This window comes from Dicentrarchus labrax, unplaced genomic scaffold (genome assembly GCF_905237075.1).
Source record: "Dicentrarchus labrax unplaced genomic scaffold, dlabrax2021, whole genome shotgun sequence".
Taxonomy (NCBI): Eukaryota; Metazoa; Chordata; class Actinopteri; family Moronidae; genus Dicentrarchus; species Dicentrarchus labrax.
This window is the reverse complement of record NW_026136719.1, coordinates 24,143,092-24,163,338: the sequence shown is the minus strand read 5'-3', so window position 1 is coordinate 24,163,338 and position 20,247 is coordinate 24,143,092. Positions and strand designations below refer to the sequence as shown.

General features: G+C 40.1%; 1 protein-coding gene across 3 annotated transcripts in view; it reads right to left on the bottom strand.

The window, feature by feature from the left end:
* Nucleotides 1-20,247, bottom strand: part of LOC127351190 (protein unc-13 homolog C) — a 100,359-nt gene that overhangs the window by 45,422 nt on the left and 34,690 nt on the right. For all 3 annotated transcript variants that reach the window (XM_051378487.1, XM_051378488.1, XM_051378489.1), the window contains exons 10-16: nt 18,390-18,559; nt 16,502-16,617; nt 16,027-16,190; nt 11,555-11,711; nt 11,011-11,079; nt 3,171-3,260; nt 2,014-2,142 (exon numbers count right to left, since the gene is read on the bottom strand). In XM_051378487.1, coding sequence (XP_051234447.1) covers nt 2,014-2,142; nt 3,171-3,260; nt 11,011-11,079; nt 11,555-11,711; nt 16,027-16,190; nt 16,502-16,617; nt 18,390-18,559 — 895 coding nt within the window. The remainder of the gene's footprint in view (nt 1-2,013; nt 2,143-3,170; nt 3,261-11,010; nt 11,080-11,554; nt 11,712-16,026; nt 16,191-16,501; nt 16,618-18,389; nt 18,560-20,247) is intronic.

Sequence of the window (20,247 nt, the reverse complement as noted above, 5' to 3'; positions counted from 1 at the left end):
CAAGGAATACCAGTAGTTAAAGGGACATTGTGTAGTGTTTTAAGTATTTTATTAGCTAAAGTCAATGTCTTCATTCATAAATGTGTCCTCATTGGTGTAAAATTACCTCTGCCAATGATCTGACTTATCCTCGTCAGCGAAGAATTTCTTATCTGTATATACATTGGACGGGCAAGTCCATGGAGGCTTCCATGTCGTTCCGCCATTTTGAAAAACTATAATTGCCGAGAGGGACATAAAGCAGTAGCCTACCTGTCTAGCTAATCCACAACACGTTTTCGTTCAGAGCCAGCGTCACGTGACTGAAACCCGCTATAACGGAGAAGGGGATCAGTGAGAGGCGCTTGTCACTGCCCCGGCACATTTGAAAGTCTGCACTGCACTTTAGTTCATAATGGAGGATCATACTTATGCCGAGCCACAGGAGAAGGAATCCTCTTCGCTAAAAAAAAGCGAAAAAGGGAATTAAAAAGGCAACGTGACCGGCAAATTCAAAAAACGAGGGTAAACATCGGGGTAGCTTTTCCCAGGTGGAAAGAGCTAATGAAGGAGAAAGACTTTCAAAGGGATGCTGAAGTTGCCTGCTTTCTCCTGGACAGGTAGGCTTCTTGGTACATAATGGCTACCGTAGTTGCAATACGCATTTGAAAACGCGAGGCACTAGAGAGCACTATTCGTTTGAATGCAAAATACAATTTTACTGCTAGATGGGAAAAATTCCTACACAATGTCCCGTTAAAGACAGAATTTAAGCAAGCTACATCACCAAACTTAAACAATTTACTCTTTGCAATGATGCAGGTAGTACGTTCATAAAGCTCTCATTGAGTGTCAGTTATCTAGTTAGTGTTGTCTATCTGCCTGGCTAATTACCAGATGTGGAGTAGCTACTTTGTTCATTAAATGTAATTGCATGAATCAGCAGAGCAGGTATGCTGTGAGTTGCTTTTATTGAAGTTTAGCAGCTCTGGCTAACACTGTGTTTACTCATCAAATCAAAGATTAGAAATGCAGAAAATGATACTAAAGAAGCTTTACAATAACAATAAGCACATCAGCCTAGATTTTATTACTCTCCTTGCCATTATCCTGTGTGTGCTATCCATAAATATGCATCCTTTTGTTAGAAATTGTCTTTTATAATATCTTGTTTAGTGTTTGTTTGCAGTCTAGATGGGCTACTACTGGACTGGGTTATGGTTTTCAAGCCCAGGGATGCCATAACCACAACAACCATAATGAAAGAAACAAAAGAACACTAAAGCTGAACAGCTGGCAGACAAATCCCATACTAAAAAGTGCATATTTACAATTGCAGTTTGCATTAATATTCAGCTTCAACATTTGTGATGTACATATGTTGCTTCAGCCCAAACCAGGCAGTGTGGGGTTTTTTTGTTTTTATTTTAGGTATAAAGTCCCTTAAGATGAGTTTAAAGAAGGACCCTCAAGACAGAAACCAGGTGTAAAAGGGAAAACCATCAGAGGAGAGTTTGCTCCCCTGTTCTTAATACAATAAATACAATACCTATCTGATTGCTGGTGTGCTTAGCAAGAAGGCAAAGGAGAAAGTGATTGGGTCAAGGGTGCAAATGACCAACGAGTCATGTTATCAACACATTGCTATGCACAGACAGCAGAAGAAGGCAGTGATTCAGATTTTGAGCGCACACACTGGATCCATGCAGCAGGCCTTACTTTGATTCACCTCTAACACTATCCACATCTTAAAACCTGCCACCTTACCCTGTTCTTCATCTTTTTGACACAAATGAATACAAATACAACTATTAGTACAGTAACTCTTCTTGTCCAATTGGTATATTAGCTAAATCAAGTTTTTGTGTGATTTGACTTCAAGAAATTTTATTTCAAGATATATGAGAACTAAATTCAAGAGAGGTCATTACGTGTTGAACTTACACATTGTGTAGTGTGTGCATTGTTATATCTACATGAGGAATACATAGATCTCAATATCTGGTTATTCAAAAGGATCTGGAAGCTGTTTACCTGGTCGAGGAGTTGGTTGTATAGTTCATGACAGTTATCAAAAATGTATTTGTATGTGGAGTCCAGACACGCTTTCACGCAGTCCTTCACCACCATACTGGCTCTTGGTGGACTCTGGAGCTCTTGTACCTGCACACACATAAATACACACACAATTCAAATCTGTGATGTCAAGGCTGGGTGTTCTCCTAGGACTCACAGCAGTTTATCCAAATCAATGACAGTTACTGTGTCTTAAATGCGTTTCTATGTACAGTACCATCCATCAGTGGAGCGATAACGTAATGATATCATATTACATTTGAAATATTAACCCCAGGATCTCACTTCCTTGCGGAAAAAAGACCAACCTTCTTACATCCATTATGTATATCATAATTGACATGTGGCCAGACTGGCATTTAAGTGTGTGTGCAGCATATCGTATAGTAACACCGAAGCTCCTGTGCGTAAGTGGCAGTGCGTATACACTGTACAGCTCAGCATGGGCATGGCACCGAGTGAAAGCTTTGATAACCTAAACTGACAGTTTTCATTCCTTTGCTCACAGCTGCCATCTTAGCTATGCCTCAGTGCTCCAGCACTACACCCCCACTCCCGCCAAAAGAGAACTTGAATGGAGCCCAGGCTTTTTATATAGCGGAAGACAAGTCCACACAAGGCATTCTGTTGGGGGAGAGGGAGGGAGCGGAAACAAGACAGAGCTAGAAGCATTTTTAACATAGAGGCTTACTGAAGTATGCAGGTCAACACACACATTGCACAAACACAAACCCACTGCATCAACCTGCAGACAAAGAAATTGTTCAACAACAATTCATTTGGATTTGAGTGGTCAGTGGAGTTAAGAGGGTAAGGTTTTCAGGAATTATGAGCTGGAATTGATTTCACCTAAATGACATGTGCCTAAAATCAATGTGGGTTTATGCTTATAATTGAATGTTGGGGAGATTTTACAGCCATGACCAGGAAGGAAGTTGTCAGATAAAAGCTAAATGACACGTATGTTAGACATTTACAATGGTTAGTTAGTGTTCCATAATTATTTACTACAGCATTTATTTCTTGTAATGCTTCTTTCAATCTCTCTTAAATAGAAAATAGAGTTGTACCCCACCCATACAACCTACTCTCCCAAACACAAACACACACGCTACCTTCATCCTGAAGAAGGTGATGCTGGTCAGCAGATCAACAGTGGACTTCAGATCTTGGAGACGCTCTGGGTTTCCTGCTGGGAAATTATCCTGGAGCAAGACAGAGATGGGGGGGGGGTAACATGAGGAGAGAGGGCATCTTAGTGAAAGCAGCCTTTTAACGTCGAACCCCCCCACACCCACCACATCACATCACTTCGCCCAAAACATTGAAATTGATTACAAAGCAACGCCCAGCAATCATAACGAAATGACTGTCTGTCTAATCGTTTAGTGGACAAGGGAGGTCTCTGCTGATGAAAACCTCTATTTCGGGGCCATGAAGTCATCAGGCAGGGCAGAGCACCGTGACGGGGAGCATATAAAGCCCTGACAGCCCTGAGGAAAGGCATCACTGCCCCATACATTATCCTACTTCTCCTACTCTCTCATTGCTCTAATAAAATTTTTTGCTTTCTATTTGTTTTCTATCCCTCCTCTACCTTGTCAATAAATGCACAACAGAGATTTAGGAAATAGAGCCAAATCTTTACAGCAGCCTGTCGGCTTGACAGCACAAGGTCTGTCTGAGATCAAGGCTGATCAGCAGAAGCAAAACTCGACTGACATCTTTTGGACGTGAGCAGCATAGAGGTTTTTATTGGGTTGATAAATGATTCAAGATGACGAGTTTTCAAGGAGTAAGCAATAAACACAAAACAGACAATGAAGGTTTAAAGCATAATTGTTCCATACAACCTAGAAACTGGTCTGAAAAGTAGAAAACAAACAAAGAAAATGCGGTTGGCCTGTTAATGCTTTGCGGACAGTCAGCTGTCCACTGAGAGCATACAGTATATGTTTTTAAACCCATGATTAATAAGAGCAGTCTAGTTTAGAGGTGAAAGTGTAGTCCCCAGTAAAGATAAACTAAACAGCCTCTAGGCTAACAAGCTTGACACACATTCTGCACAGGCAAATGTGGACCAGTCATACTATATTTGGCTTCTGATGGGGGAAAAAAGGAAAGAAATTCAGTTTTGAGCTGGGGATTTTTTCGCCGAAGACAAAAATAAGTTTGCATCACTACCTTTTATATGAACAATGTAGTTGTTAGAGTATTTCATCATTTGTCTCTAACCGAAAGATTTTTAAATAGTATTAAGGAACTTGAGCATCCTGTCTCACCCAGTCCCCAGCAGACTCATTTTAATATAAATCCTTCAATTACAGGCAAAGAGAAGAATTTTCTTGCAGCTACTGTACCACCGGCAGTCTCTTTCACAGCATGGTGCCATTAATGCCATCATTCACTATGCTCTCTCTCTCTGCTGAAGGGGAAATTTCTCTTACAATAAACTCACATATATGTAGCCTTCAGAAACAAGTGAAACCATCGGTCCGTCTGAAACATGCGTTTTATAGCTTCCACTGCAACCTTGAATGCTGCCATCTGTACACCTCCTGAACTCACTGTGCTGGAACAGTTATAACAACACTTCAGAATGTGTTTCATCCGTTTGTATTTGTATATGTTTTTGTAGGAACTGCAAGCTTTACTGTGAAACTAATTAAGACTGCGGTGTGATTTTGTTGGTAAAATACAGTTCAGAAAAATAAAGACAGCTAATCCACTGAGGTCTATCCATTCCTCAAGTAATGTCAAACTAATCTGTGTCTTCTTGCTTTTCCAATAGAGGCATTAACACCTTTATCAAGGGGAGCAAAATCACCCATGAAGGAGCAGAAATTGCACAGAAAAAGACATTACAATTTTCACTGCCAGTCTGCCTTTCAGTGATAGGGGAGGTCTGATCCATAGAGTCCACTTGGTTTGGAAATTAAATTAATAATTCAAATTACAACAAAATTGTATTTTATTCTATCATTTGAATGGAAAAACTGCTTTAAAGTGTGGCATTTTAAATCTGTTAATTAGTGAATTCTCTGACATCAAAAGGTAATCTTGCTGGGTAATTACAGTGATTGAAATCAAGTAAAGTCAAGTACTCATTGACACTCATCATGATTGCTGCAAAGAAGGTAGGTGGGTTCCTCACAAAAAACAAATGTCTACATGCAAAATGTTATGATATCAGCTACCAATCTAATTTGATATTTCACAACCTGTTCTGATTGCAGATGGCAAGGATACACAGAAACACATTCATTATTGACTATATCTTTGTAAAGCAAGGAGCAACTGAATGGTATTTATCTAAATTATGATCACAGCACCAGGCAAGTTTGGGATGCTTAAATAGCTTAAAAACAACATTTTAGCCAGTGAAACATTACTAACAAAACTCGCTATTTCTGGCCAACATACAAAAATGATGACTACAGTGTCGTACTTTACAAGTAGTGACAGTGGTATAAAGAAAAACTTTGTCTACCTCTTAACAGCCACTATGTTTGAAACCACAAAGACCAGAAATGAGAAACTCCACCTTTATCAGCAGAAAAACAAAGGAAGACAAAACAGATTTATTGCCCAGAAGCAGGCAAGCATACTAAAAAACCAAGGCATCCATCTCTGAGCCAAAAGTAGAGACAACATCAGCAGAGCCTTCCAAAGATGACAGAAAGTCCATTATGAGATGGGACGAGGAGTGAGTGATGCTGATGAGCTTTTAGTTTTTTGTCTTTGTTCTAGTCTACACTGAATATTATGTTGGGCCACTGCCTACACTGAGTGCAAACCTTCAAAGCAGTGACTGCTTATCATCAAAATTAAAAAAAGGTCAGCACATTCCACGTACACATATTCACACATATCTAATGCATTTAACTCTAAGGTTAGTGTAGACAATACACTGTACAGTTTCATGATTAGTGTGTATGAATATCACTGCATGCCCTTTATGTGATGTAACATTGGGTTGAAGGTTAAAATCTAAATGGACGATTATAACTGCTGTTATTATAAATGTTAAGTATGCTCTTTACAGAGGCAGCATAATGGCTAAAACAAGTTGCCGGTCAAACACCGGGCAACAAGTGGAGCGAGTGCAGGTAATCATGTGGAAAAAGGGATCAAAAGCAGTCAGGCACTGATGGGCACTGGACCTCAAACTGCCACAGGAACACTGCACTGGTCTCCCTGAACTCCTGAGCGGAGGCATATGCCGCTCAGTATGTGTCTGTGTATATGGATTTGTGTGTCTATTGAAGTGATAATGTGTATGCATTTGAGATGTTTTATGGGGGGCATCTCTTAAGCTCCACATAAAGTGTTACAACTGTCTAGATATGAAGCAATGTTATGTTACACAGAAAATAACTCTTGTTACCCATGTATGATATAATAATATCAGTGTTTCCTGGAGCAGAACCTCACACATTTGAGTTCTGTGCCCTTTCAAAAACTTTTTTAATTTTTTTTTTTACTAAACTTTCCTTATCTTCAGCACTCTGAAAGGTGATAGTAGCCTGTCTCTTGTGCTTAGCTTCTTGCATTGTCTGTCATAAATTTTAAAAGGATAGCTCTGGATTATGCAGGTTTTGCTCTGCAAAGAACAAGATTATCCCAAATATTTGCAACTATGCAGATGCAGCTTTGTTCCCTAAACATTTCTTCCTCCAGAAACTAGAAAATGAGGATGACAGAGGCTGGCTGTATGCTTCTATATATAGCAGACTGTGATATGCTTAAGAATGTCTTGTTGGTACTATAGATCATCCTTGTGGATATGATCCCAGAAGTATAATTGTGTTGTTAATGTGATGCTCTGTTAACATCACAGTATTGCTGACTATGATATAACCCTGCTGTAGAAAGCTACAGGTACAATGTGGAACAACAATTTTACTCTCTATGTTCTCTGTTACTGGAAGAGGCAACAGGAACTACTGCACTGTAGAAAGCAACAAACCAGCTGTTTGCATTAAGTAACCTTTTCTCTGAAGGCATCACTGTAGTACTGCACAGAGTTCCATTTTAAGAGAATAGCACATAACTCCCAGGGGTGCTTACTGAACAAACAGCACTTTATATCAAACTGTCCGAACTAAGCCAACAGACCAAATCCTTCGCAGCATGCTTTGAATACTGAGATTTTATGTTCTACCCAGAGAAACCTGCAAATCCCAGCTGGGACAGACTGGCTATACAAGGTGTCACCGTGTATCAGGTCTGTTAGAAGAAAGTTTAAAGAGAAGAAACGCATATGTAGCAAAATTTAGAGTGGCAGCTGCACCCTGGCTCCCTCTCTGCTGATTCCAGTCCTCTGTTTTACAAAAGCAAACTCAATCTCTCTCAGAATACCATTATAGGGGAAATCCATACAGTGAACGGGTGGAGTAGCTAGATCTGAATCTTATTACTGTCCAATAGTGGCAGGCTGGCTCTGTGGGACGGCTTGAGAAAGTGAGAGAATGAAAGAGAGAGTATGAACTGTGTGTGTGTGTGTGTGTGTGTGTGTGTGTGTGTGTGTGCGTGAGTGTGTGCGTGAACCACTGGTCTGTAGCAGGCTTGACAAGAGAGCAGCATGGCAGTGCTGGCAGGTGAAGCCAATGTGATATTGTGTGACTGCTCTCAGTGAACGTGTCATCGCCAGACAGTCAGGCCATCTGAAAATAAGAGAGGCCATCTCTCCTTCACTTAACCCTCTCTCTCCTTCTCTGTCGCCCATCCACCATGCCTCCTTTCGTTCTTCATCTGTTTTTCCTCTCTCAACTCTTTCCAAATCCATCTCTCTTTCCCTCCAACTCTCTCCCTTTATGTCCAAATCCCAGCTACTCCAACTGACTCTCTCTGTTTGTTTTATCCACCTCTCGTTTCTCCAAATCCTCTTTACCCCTCTCTGACTATTTGCAACTTCATTCTCTGTCTCCCTCAAGTCCTCTCTTTTTCTCTCTTTTACTATGTACTTGCTGTCCTTCTCTCATCCTCTCTTTTTCCCCTCAGTAGACAGACAGCAGGATCTGCTGCCAGCAGGGTGTGCCTCTGTAATCACATGTGGCTTCACACAGCAAGCCGTGGCAAAGAACAAGGCAACTAAAGCACTCACCAGCTCAACGACACATTGCCTTTCATGTTACATTAAAGGTGAGAGGGTCATCTTTCAGTTACAGTTCACAGTGTTCTGCCACCAGCTGGGGAAAAGTGTGAAGAGTGTGTGTGTGTGTGTGTGTGTGTGTGTGTGTGTGTGTGTGTGTGTGTGTGTGTGTGTGTGTGTGTGTGTGTGAATGCTCAGGTGCATACTGTACCTGTGTGTGAGTCAGTGAGCAGTTGCAGCCAAACAGCATTGTTGATATCTGCACATTTGGGAGAGTATGTGGGAGAGATGGGGGCTTGTGTGTACCTGTGTGCATGTCCACAGCTCTGCACATTTGTATTATGTACCTGCATATGAGCGCATGCGTATGGACGTGTACAGGGAAAGGCAAATGAGCGTGTGACTACGTTTGTGGCGGTGTGTGGTATCTAACAGGATTAGCTCTCCTGGGATTGTTCTGGAAGATTATGTAGTGCGTGTCAGGATTTCAATCTACATGAGTAGAACAGAGCAGCACCTTTGGTGGCCTGTGACTGGCAGATCTCTGGCAGTTAGAGATGAATTTCTGATTCTAGGTTCTTAATTTTAACATTTAGTCCGGTTATATAATCAAAACCATGTGTCATTTGCTTTTATAATATATTTTTGGGTTAGGGTAGGGTGACGATGTTTTTGATTGTTCTTTCAAACCATTTCAAAATAGTACAAACAAACACATTTAATGTATTTTTGTTAAGCTTACTCTTATATATTTTTTTTTCTTTATCTAATGTAGTATTTTAAGGTATGTTATATATTAGTTACATGTATGTCATTTTACAAATAATGTAAAAAATATAATTATTTGAGTATACTTCACATGTATCTATCACTGTGCTGACAACAAGCAAATGTGCAATACACAAAATGTCATGGAAGACATACCAAATGGCGGAGCTCTGCATATACAGACAGCATGCAGACTACTGAGGCATCAAATGGTGACAGCAGTAAACATCAAAATCATATAGATGTAGATGTATATATGGATACGGATATAGATGTAACAGGTCAACCAGAAAATTCTCTATACAGTACAGTGAAGCTTGCCAATAGACTGCTTCTCATCATCCAGTGACAATCACCAAACAAACAACCATGAACAATGAACCTATAACATACAACAAACAGGCCTACAAGTGTGATCGACTCAGTGGGGGATGAAAAGTCATTACACCTGTTTACATAGAAAATGTATTTCCCCAGCATGTATGTAAGAGACAACAGCGAACACACTGTCTGACAGTAACATTCACAAAGATAAGGTTTGAGGCTGCACTGTTTTATAGACTACATTAGCTGACACATATAATTATCAGTATATAATGTCTTTTCCCATTTTTTTCAAATAGATTGGTCAATAAATAACCATTATGATTATGTATAGTAATAGCTATTGCAATGGGCCACTTTGCCTCATTGCAGAGAGTTTAAAGAGTTTAGCTGTTCCTCCCTCTTTCCACTTCTTCGCACCACCTTGGTTTTTGCTGCATTATGTACGGTTAAGTAGTTAGCAGTTAAAGATGAAGCCTCTGACTTTGGATGCTGCTGCTTAACTACCGACATATAAAATGTGTCTCTGAAGTTAAATAAAACATGCACAGCAGGAGGTAAACATAGTCTTATTACTGTTGGGCACACTCCAGGATGTAGCTGTTAGAAATTCTTTTGAAACTAAATGTTCTTTGATATTTATTTTAGCATTAGTTGGTATACCCTACATATGGAAACAAGGGAGTACATAGCCTAGATGTTTACAAGGTGTCCAGTACCCTAAATCCAAGAACCACCGTGGCAGACAGAGTGCTGGACACTCATGACGGGGTCTATTTATTTGACCATGAGGACCACTATTTTTGGAAATGCTGATGGACCCCTTGACACAGTAGGCTGATTATCAATATTTATGTGCCTGGCTACACCACTGGCTACAGTCTGCTGAAAAGTGCAAAAGCTGTTTTTATTTATTTTTTGTATTTATCAATCAGTTCATTTGAAATGGAATTTGATTCAGTAAATTATGTTTTTGTTAAACACAATGTCTGACATGTCTGTGTTTATATGTATTTATCTGTAATTTCTGCTTTGAGAAATCACACACACAAGTCTTCCTTATCACCTCCTTCATTATCACAGCTTAAAACCACAAAGTCTACAAAGCCACATACCTTATGCTGTTAATACTATTGGAACATAAATGTGGATCATGTGATATTATCAAATATCATTCTTGTTATGATATCAACACATCTGGACTGACATTTACTTTGTCTTAATCCCGACATTTAGTATAACACCTTTGCACCTGGCATTAACTGGCATCCTGTGTGATTACACTGCATGTTTCAAACAAGGCAAACGGGCAAAAAATACACACTGAACTGTATCCAAGTAAGACGAGAATCCAGTCAATAACCACGTTGGGAGGGCGACAGAGACATTTGGCATTAACATCAAAGTGTAAATAAATTGCTGCTCCAAGCCAGATATAGTAAGCACAGGGTGTACTGTAAACAGAGTTGAATATATCAAATCAACCAGGAGGCAGATAGCTTATATGGCAACACTTCTATCAAAAGTACAGTTTTAAAGGATGTAAATACCAAACAGACCATACTAAATGACAACCTGCATTTTCACAGAGGGACAGAGAGAGAGGGAGAACTGCTACGTGGGTAAAATACAGACACAATGCTCATTGAGTCTGTCTACATGATATTAATTTGGAATGATCCTTCTTTTGAAGTGACAAAAGTCACAGATGCAAATGTGGACATGATTTCATTTAACAAACACACCACATGCAAAAAGATCATACATACCCGATATTTAGAGAGGTCGATCCTCAGTGAGTTATGCAGCTGGTCCAGTAATTTGACAAATTTCTCCCTCTGTTAGGATGAGAATTCCATAATTCAGTCCAGAGTATCACCACACCCAAAGCATTGTGTCTAAAAATTTATAACACTGCGTGGTTGGTAGCATTGCTATGCCGGCAGTGATTCATTTTTATTTCCTGGAACAAAATTTAGTGGTTTAGCTCCATTGCCAGACTCGGCTTAAAGCCTGGAAATATTATTTGATGCCTTACAACATTAGCTTATTAAAAGCTGAATCGGAAAGCACTGGCAACCCCTGAGATTTTGTTGATTTCAAGTGCACAACTTGCTTTAGACAAATAACTCTAAATGAGAATGACAACTGAAGCACTGATCTCACAGGGTAAATAGCTGACTATAAGACAGCAATAGATGTTACTTGAAACCATGTAGGCAACCCACATTTTCATTTAGCATGATATTGCTATTTATTTCTGCTGTAATGTCTGCAGATGTCACTCTACAAGACAATAATAGGTGCACTCACCCCAAAGTTAGAGGCAGCAAATCGGTCAGAAGCGGAGGCAGTGGTTGTGGTGGTGGTGGTAGTGTGGGCAAAGTAGGCATTGATGTTAGCGAGCAGGTTGCTCATCACCGCTGGCACACCGGGACACATGTATTTGGCGGACAGACAGGAGAAGTGCCTGCAGAGGAGAAAAAACAGCGGTTATTCTACGTAGCATAAAGAGGGCAGTGCTGTAGCCATTTCTGGGCAACACAGAGGTCATTTCTCAAACAAAATTCAACAGACAATCACATGAAAAAACAGACAGTTTGAGACCCCACATCAACAAGACAATTCCAGAGAATGATCAAATAACAAGCATGCTCTCCAGTAATCTTCAAAATCCAAGGTAGCAGACAGTGTTGAACATCCAGAGAAAACATTCCCTTTAAATATATAGCTCAAAAAATATTCCATACCCTGCTTCTATCCACTGCTTTGCACTGCAGTAACTGCTATTAAAAAAAAAAAAAGTATAGAGGCCACTGCAGTATACTATTTCTTCTATTTTCACCTTCTGGCTTCTGAAGAGAGAACATATTTTTAATGTTGCAAACGATTACTCCTGGTGGCAGAGTTAGTGCATAAGTAGTTCACTGACCTATTCATGTAGTAAAACAATGACTCTCTATAGCAAATTATGTCATACATCATAGAAGAATAAGATATACCTCTAAGGATATAAGCCTGCAAAGTAGATTGAGCAAGTAAGTTTGATGGCAAACCAAGGGATTGTGTGGGTGCTGAGATATAATCAGACGAGAGGAATGTAAATGTTACTGGATACCATTACACTTTTGTTTTCCGTAATAAATTCCTCCAAAACCACCTCAAGCTAAAAGTGCGCAATTGCCGCTGAGGTGAATCCACATATGTCAACCCAGCATAAACTACATATCTACTATTTAAGTCATCCTTCCCAGGGGAGCGGGGGGCCTTTTTCTGTTGCAAACTTTATGTCTTCTGTTTCTCTGGTCTCCAGCTCCTTTTTAACTCACTGAACTTTAAACTGCACACAGCGAGAGAGGCACATGTGTTGCCACTTCAGATTTGCGATGATCTCTCTCTCTTATTCCCTACACACACAGAAACACATCTCCAACAGCGCTACCCAGCAGTAATTAAGTGCTGGCGCTTGAGAGGCCTGGTCTGAGCAGAGATCTCTGTCTGACTGAAGAGCATATGCTCCCTTTAACACTCCATGCTGACGCTTCACAAGCCATGTGCAATACCTCCTACATGACAATTTACCTATAGTGAACAGACTGGCTGCTATCTTCATACCTATTCACAGAGCACATAAAAGATAATGTTATTCTAGATAATACACCACATATAAAAAATATATGTGCAATAATGCATATGTTTATTTTAATGGAGCAGACGAGGACTTCTTCAGCCTCCGGCGTGACCCATAGCAACCAAACATCTGGATGCATTGGATGCTTTTTACAGTCAAGATGCCTGAGAGCTTAACGCCAGAAAAGTAGGCTGAGATTTATAAATATAGCATTTTTTCAATGCTTATTCTGAAATCTATGGAAAAACAGATTTCCTGTAAGACTTAAGCCTACATAAACATATGTCACCAAAAAAGGACAATAATATTATTCACATCTTACTTTCACATACTATATTCTAATTACATATTGCATTAGACAGACATTAGTGGTGGATAATATAAATAATATTTGGTATTTTTATACAATATTAGAGGAAATAACTGTAATAAACATGTTTTTCTATAAATGCTTGAAGCTGGATGTTGAGCTTGGAGTGTAGAAATTCTGAAACTAAACACAACTTGCACAGTGAGTCATTGCTTCATAAAGCCCAAGTGTTAGAAAAGGCACCGGGTTATGTGGAGTAATGATTACAGATTTACTCCCCCTCCTGAGTGCAGCCCATGCACACCCACACACACACAGACACATGCACACACACACTCACAAATAGAAACACAAAGTTGTTCTCATCGGGAGGCCTATTTAATTACTCTGCTTTCAGCCTCCAAATTACCCAGGAGCACTTGGGGTTATGCGAGCAAAGAGAGTGATGCAAAGAGAGTGATGATGGCATCCGCTGAATTCCCATGGTGCTTTTAGAGCTGGATCTCCTGAGCCAATTTTCAAGAGGAAGACGTTGCTTGTCCCAGTGTTACCCTGCCATGGTTTTTACGAGTGGATGAGATGCACTACGCACATTATTGTATCATTTTACAGTCTCTGGGAGAAATGAGAAAAAGATGATGAGTAACGGGGATGGGAGGTAGGGAGTGGTGATTGAGTGAGATGAAGAAAAACGAACATGAGGGTGAGGTATGTTGGGGGTTGTTGTGGAGGGACACAGGAGAGAGAGTCTCTGACTCTTCGCAGCAGCTGTGATTTATACAGCCATCACGTCAGGAGTGACTGGAAGTCAAGGTTCTATGATGAAGAAAACGGAGAGGGAGAGCCTTTCATAAATTCCTGATGAAGCATAATAAGCGCTGATATGAGAAACGCCAAGCTTAAAACAAGGTTCAAGCCTGAAGCATTAACTCCACCTGAGAAATGTGGAAACAAGGCTACTAACTGCTTCACTTGTCTGCACTTAAATAACCGAGCAATCCCTCATATGCTGCAATATCATGTCACACTGAAACAACAGTCTGTCACCTAGCAACTCCAAACCAGTTTGCAGCACCAAAACAATTCAATGTGTCAACAACACTTTTGCTATTATATATGTTGTAGCAGTTCCACTTGTTACTTATGTGCTAAATTAAGCTTCACAGGGCTCAACAGAAATCCAAGGACATGTATGCCCTACATGGAACGGTAGGAGGGTAAATAAAGGAGTTGCTGTGGGATATGTGAGGTTGAGTTGTGATCACTGGGATCAGAAAAGTGAAACAGTAGTTGGTGGACGATCAAACATGCTTGGGGCCTAGTGGGAAAAATCTAAAAATCTAAACAGTGTATAGTGTACTCACTTGTCATCCAAATACCTGCTGAAGGAACCATTGGTCCTATTTTGCTACAGGCCATCCATATGAGTATTTTATGTTGCTATATTTTTATTATTTTTTAGCCAATAATATGAAAGACCATGAAAGTACAAATGTGAGCTGCGCCTTTCATTCAATTTGCCAGCACAATCTGTGTGTAATTAGCCACTGATTTACTAAGGCAGCAGCTAATTACATAGTCAGCTACTGGGACTGCCCAACAAGCGTATTTTGCGAGAGAAGAAGAGCTTAAAAGGTGCAGTTTGGTGATTTGATCTGAGATTTTCAGCAGCAGCTGAGACTGAAATCGCAATGTGGTGATGCTGCAGATTCTTACTAACTCATTATTACTCACAGTTCATGAAATACAATGGAAGTCATATGCAAACAATGAGATAAGGGGTGTAATGCAAAGCTGCTATCTGTTTCAGTTTATTTAATAAATATATCTGCATTCCGATTTCAAATGGTATCCTTATCATAGAAAACATAATAACATACTAAGAAGCTAAATAAAAACGATAGCTTGCAAAAAAAAAGACAAAACAAGCAGCTAGAGTGATCAAAATTGAAAAAATGACCCTGATGAGAGCTCAGACAGATGATGTAGATGATGGTGTCTCTAAGGACTTATTTTGTCTTAAACTTTCAAAAACTCACATTCAAAACAACAACAACAACTATTGCAGTAGTTCAAGGTCCGCTAAGTTACCTTGAGTTTAATGCTCAAGTTTTATGACCACACAGGTACAACTGCTCATATCCTCTTTGTCTGGTGTTATTTTATATATGTGAGAGGGCTGCATAAAAGATATGATATGTGGGAAACACTGCGCCTGAAGTGAAGTGCACATGACTGAGTAAATCTGGCCATTAATGTCTGCTATATAAAGACAAAAAAATAAAGCTACAGCGGCCAAGAGTGCACTAAATATTAAATACATATAAAGTTAGATGCTTGATGCAGACTATTGTAGTGGTAAACATTACTGTACATCAACACTGCTCATGTAACATGTAACATGGCAGTGCATGTCTTTGATCAATATTCAATCATTTTAATGTTTCAGGTGATGTGTCTTTTCATGTTTCTGTGTGTGTGTGTGTGTGTGTGTGTGTGTGTGTGTGTGTGTGTGTGTGAAGGAAACAGAGATAGAGACATTTATGGATGGATGGGTTCAGAGAGGATCAGAGAGACAGAGAGAGAGGGAAACGAGACTGTTTATGTGTGTCCATGATCAATGTGACCAAGGCAGGTTGGGAGTTTTTCCAGGAGACCAGCAATTAATCAATCAAACTTAGGAGCTCGATAGTCCACCAAGCTCTGATTCTGCTGAGGAGACATCTTTACTACTCCTCTTCTCCTTCTGCTCTCCTTCTCCCATCTCCTTCTCTCCTCCACTCAGTCAAATGAGACAATGACAGATTGGTGAGGTAAAAGGCCATAGATCAGGGTGGTACTAACGTCATAGCCTGATAGATGGACTCCACTCCGTATCTCATGGCGAATTCATCCACTATCTCCTGAGACACGTCGTCAAAGTAGACCTTCCACGCCTCGTCCCCTTTCACCTGCGGGATCTTCACTACCCCGCTGTTCTTCACTTCGGTCAGGTAGTGAAACAGGTTCTGTGAGTGACACGAGAGATAAAACAGAACAGGTTACGGTGATGGAGCACAGTGCCACAATGAGTCATAAAAGAGTTTTCTTTGTGTGATATACTGTACGCCAACAAATGAAGACCCTTATCACAGCTGGAGTTATCTCTAACTTTTTTTGTTGTAAATATTGATTGATAAAAATCTGGTTAGTTTGCTAATAAATGATGTCTTCTTTAGTAACTGCCTTTGTAAACGTAATGCTTAGCTCCCCAGAAGACGATGGTTTGAGTTGAGTGATAAATGATTTGCCCATTGCTGAATCCCATAATGATGGCTACCTCATGTAAACAGGTGTACTGGCCGTGAGGAGGAACCACGTTCTCCTCCCCCTTCATCTCCACGCTGATCTTGAGTCTGATGGCACCAGATACTGCAGACTTGTCAGTCCTTTTATCTGTAACACACAATCAAGCCAGGTTAGTCATAACTGAAAATCTACTGGAAAGTATCTACCAATTGCAAACCACATCTTAGGTGGCACATGTTGGCTAACCTTCCTAAATCCAAACAAACTATAATATTAAAGTAACACAGAATCTCTGCTTTCTTTCTCATGGATAATACAGTGCAGTTACTATGTATAAGAAGGCCTTTCTAAAATGTGTCTAAAATCTAAAAAAGCTCAAACACACATAAGGCTTGATGCCTTGTCAATGAAATAATGAACAGTTGAGTAAATAAAATGATTGTCCACTGCAGTAGAAATCTGTCATTGAGCACACCCTAACAGAATTACATACAAAACACTGAACAAATAAAAACAGAAGACATAAATCACACAATCTAAAACATTAAACATCAATGACATGACATCATATCCTGTAAAACACGAATGACATCATGTTTACGCTCACAGTCATGCAGTTTTAATGTATGAGGACAGACTTGCATTAACAATATATTACTGGCTATGAAGGGCTGTAGGTTTGGAGAGTTTATTCTGTGCATACAAATATAGACACACACACTGTATTAGCACATGCAGTATGTTTCTTGCATGCTCAACCACACTCCCACACACAGATACAGAGATGCAGGCCTACACATTTGTGACATGTCTGAAGGCTAATGACTTCACAGCTGCTGGGGTCTGGAACAGACTTTAAATGCACCCCCTCCCCCCGGCACTCTCATATGATATTCATGATGATATTCTCCTCTAAAGTCAGTTGGTCAAGAGACAGACAAGTGAAAAATAATAACGTGACAAAGCGACAGAGACTAGAGCTGTAAACGCAAAAGCCCAGACTGAAGAGGAGCTGAAGAGGCTTAGAGAGGAGAGGAGCTGGAGGGGTGGACACCTACACCAGCAAAAGCCTGTTTAAACATTCATTGTGGACATTTAAAAAGGCACAGAGCAGCAAGAGTGGACAGGGGGTCACTATTACCACAAATTGCTTCCTTTTAGCTGAAGAGGCAAACAAAGACAGCACCCGCCAGTCATAATACTTCAACAGAAGTGGGAGCTCCCATTATGCTGCCAACCTCATGCAGTACAGAGAAACCAGTGATGTACAAGAGCAGAAACAGTGGAAGACCCTGCATAGTAATGTGATCTCAACTGGACCACACTTTATCTGACCAAACATTTATCCTCATGCCCTGTTTAATGGCTTAACAGTGTAATAGTAATGTGTAAGGGAATATATATGTTTAAATGTATATGTACTGTACATAAAATGTACATTTTGTGAAATGTGTCATTCACAACAATGGTGACGTGGTCTGGGCATCAAAACTGCCAAGTAGGGCTGCAACAATTAGCGCATTAATCGATTAGTGAAGTCAGTCGACAGGAAATGAATTAGCAGCTATAATCATTTAAGAAACTTTTCAAGCAAAAATTCTGAAGTTTCTGAAATGTGAGAATTGTCTGCTTTGTCCAAAAAACTAATTGGAGACATTTCTATGGCCTGAATGGTGAATACCGTTTCTTTCACTTTTATGTGACATTTCGTGGTAAATAATCATCAGATCAATAATAAAACTAATACGCCCTGTCGAGCCAAACTTCTGTTGTTTCAGCATCAATCTCAAAAACTCAGGTATCATATCTGCATTTTACATTTTCAATATATGTCAATATATCATATTTTATCTTGATAAACGGCATGATGACCGCCACTATAATATTCAGTTAATCAATACCTTAGCTGGGTGACGTACCTAGATTGTACCAAACGTCCATCTCTCCACTGAGAGTGCGAACCTCGATGATGGTCTGGCCCAGGAAATCGTCTGACTCTCGCTTAAAATGCTGCTTTACACGTGATTTGATGTCATCGTCCTCGTCCCACACACGGACCTTGATGCGGTCAGTGGCATTGTGACACTCACTGCAATGTGGAAGATGCCAGGTCAGAACGATCACAACAAGAACAACAACAGCAACAGCGTATTCAGTGACAGCTCATCAGGTCGGGGGATTCAGCGGAGCAAATGTACAATTCAAGCATAAATATAGGTTCAGGCACAAACACTTCCTGAGTCTTTCATTTCTAACATATAGAGAACAGTTCTTGCCTCGATTCAAATGAGAGAATGTGTGTATTTGTGTACACATCACATCACGTGTGTGTATGAGCGACATGCGGAGTGCTCTGCCTGAGGAAGAATTACCCCAAGATACTGCATGACCTTTACTCTGCTGCATCTCTATATTTCTCTCTCTCCCAGTGCATGCTAAAACCATCAGAGAAGAGCTGAGTTTCACAAGAATGACTGTGTTTTATTCAGGCAAGGCTTTTTATTTGTGAAAGCTTTATGTCCAATTCTTTACCCCCCTTGCATCAGTGCAGCTGACAGACTTTTCACAATAACGACTCTGCTAAATAGAACAGAGGTGGCCAAAGCACTTAGCTTCAGATAGGGTCAGACTATTCGGCTCTGGAATTAAAACCGACAGATTAAATTTTCTTCTAATGACATCTTGGGTGCGACAGCCAGAGAAACAGTATCTGCGGCATTTTTTTTTTTTAACTAATCCCTTTCCGGGGGAAGCACTGGCTGCTGCTGCAGCTGCTGCTGCACTAGTACCGGACTTTGCTCTCTGCCAAGCACACAGTAATGTATCGCTCTATTAATCTACATCCCTGTAGTAATGGGAAAGAGTTTTATTACAGCCACCACTGGAGTCTCATTACAGGTGAGGACCCTTGTTTATACAGTAACTGGTATAGGACACACACACACACACACACACACACACACACACACACACACACACACACACACACACACACACACACATATACATAGTAGTACCCAAATGTGTTCCTTTGAGTTTCTTTGTGATTGTAAAAAGTATTAATAAGAACCGTTAAATCATTAATTGGAAGACCTACATTTTGAGAAGGGGAAGTGACATGCATACAAAATAGTATTTCTATTAATACTTTAAAGAATACCTTCACATAAAAGTTTCTTTCATGACCTAAAACTACGATACCTCTAGAGGAATGGCACTGGAAAACTCACTGCTTGCACAAATCAAAAAATGCCATTAGTAGCTCTGCCTTTGCTGTTAAGCATGACAAACCCTCAGTGGCTCCCCATTGCCCCATCTCCAGATAGAGGATTACAGTTTAAAAGAAAAGAAAAAGAACTAAAAATAAATGAATAAATAATACAACACCTTTGCTGATCCCCAGTGAGTTGGGGACAGACAGACCTGGATCAAATTACATGTCCACATTACTTTTGTTTGTTTCTACAGACAGGTCCAGAGGGGCTGAATATCTGACATATGACAGCATAATGAATATTTGCAAATTGATTTAGCATACATTTGTTCTTAATTTTGTTCTGATGCAGGAAACTTGGCACAGGAAATGAACTGCTGGCAAATATTATTTTGCACCCAGGTCTGGGTTGAGCTCTACAGCTCCTGAGAGAAAATTACACTTTCCTCTTCAACCTGATTCTTATTTTCTGACAGTTCTGACACGCTGCTAAACAAAGCATTTAATGGGGTAAGCATAGCAATGTCTCGTACAGAGTTCTTCAAGGGCCCAATTTTCCACAT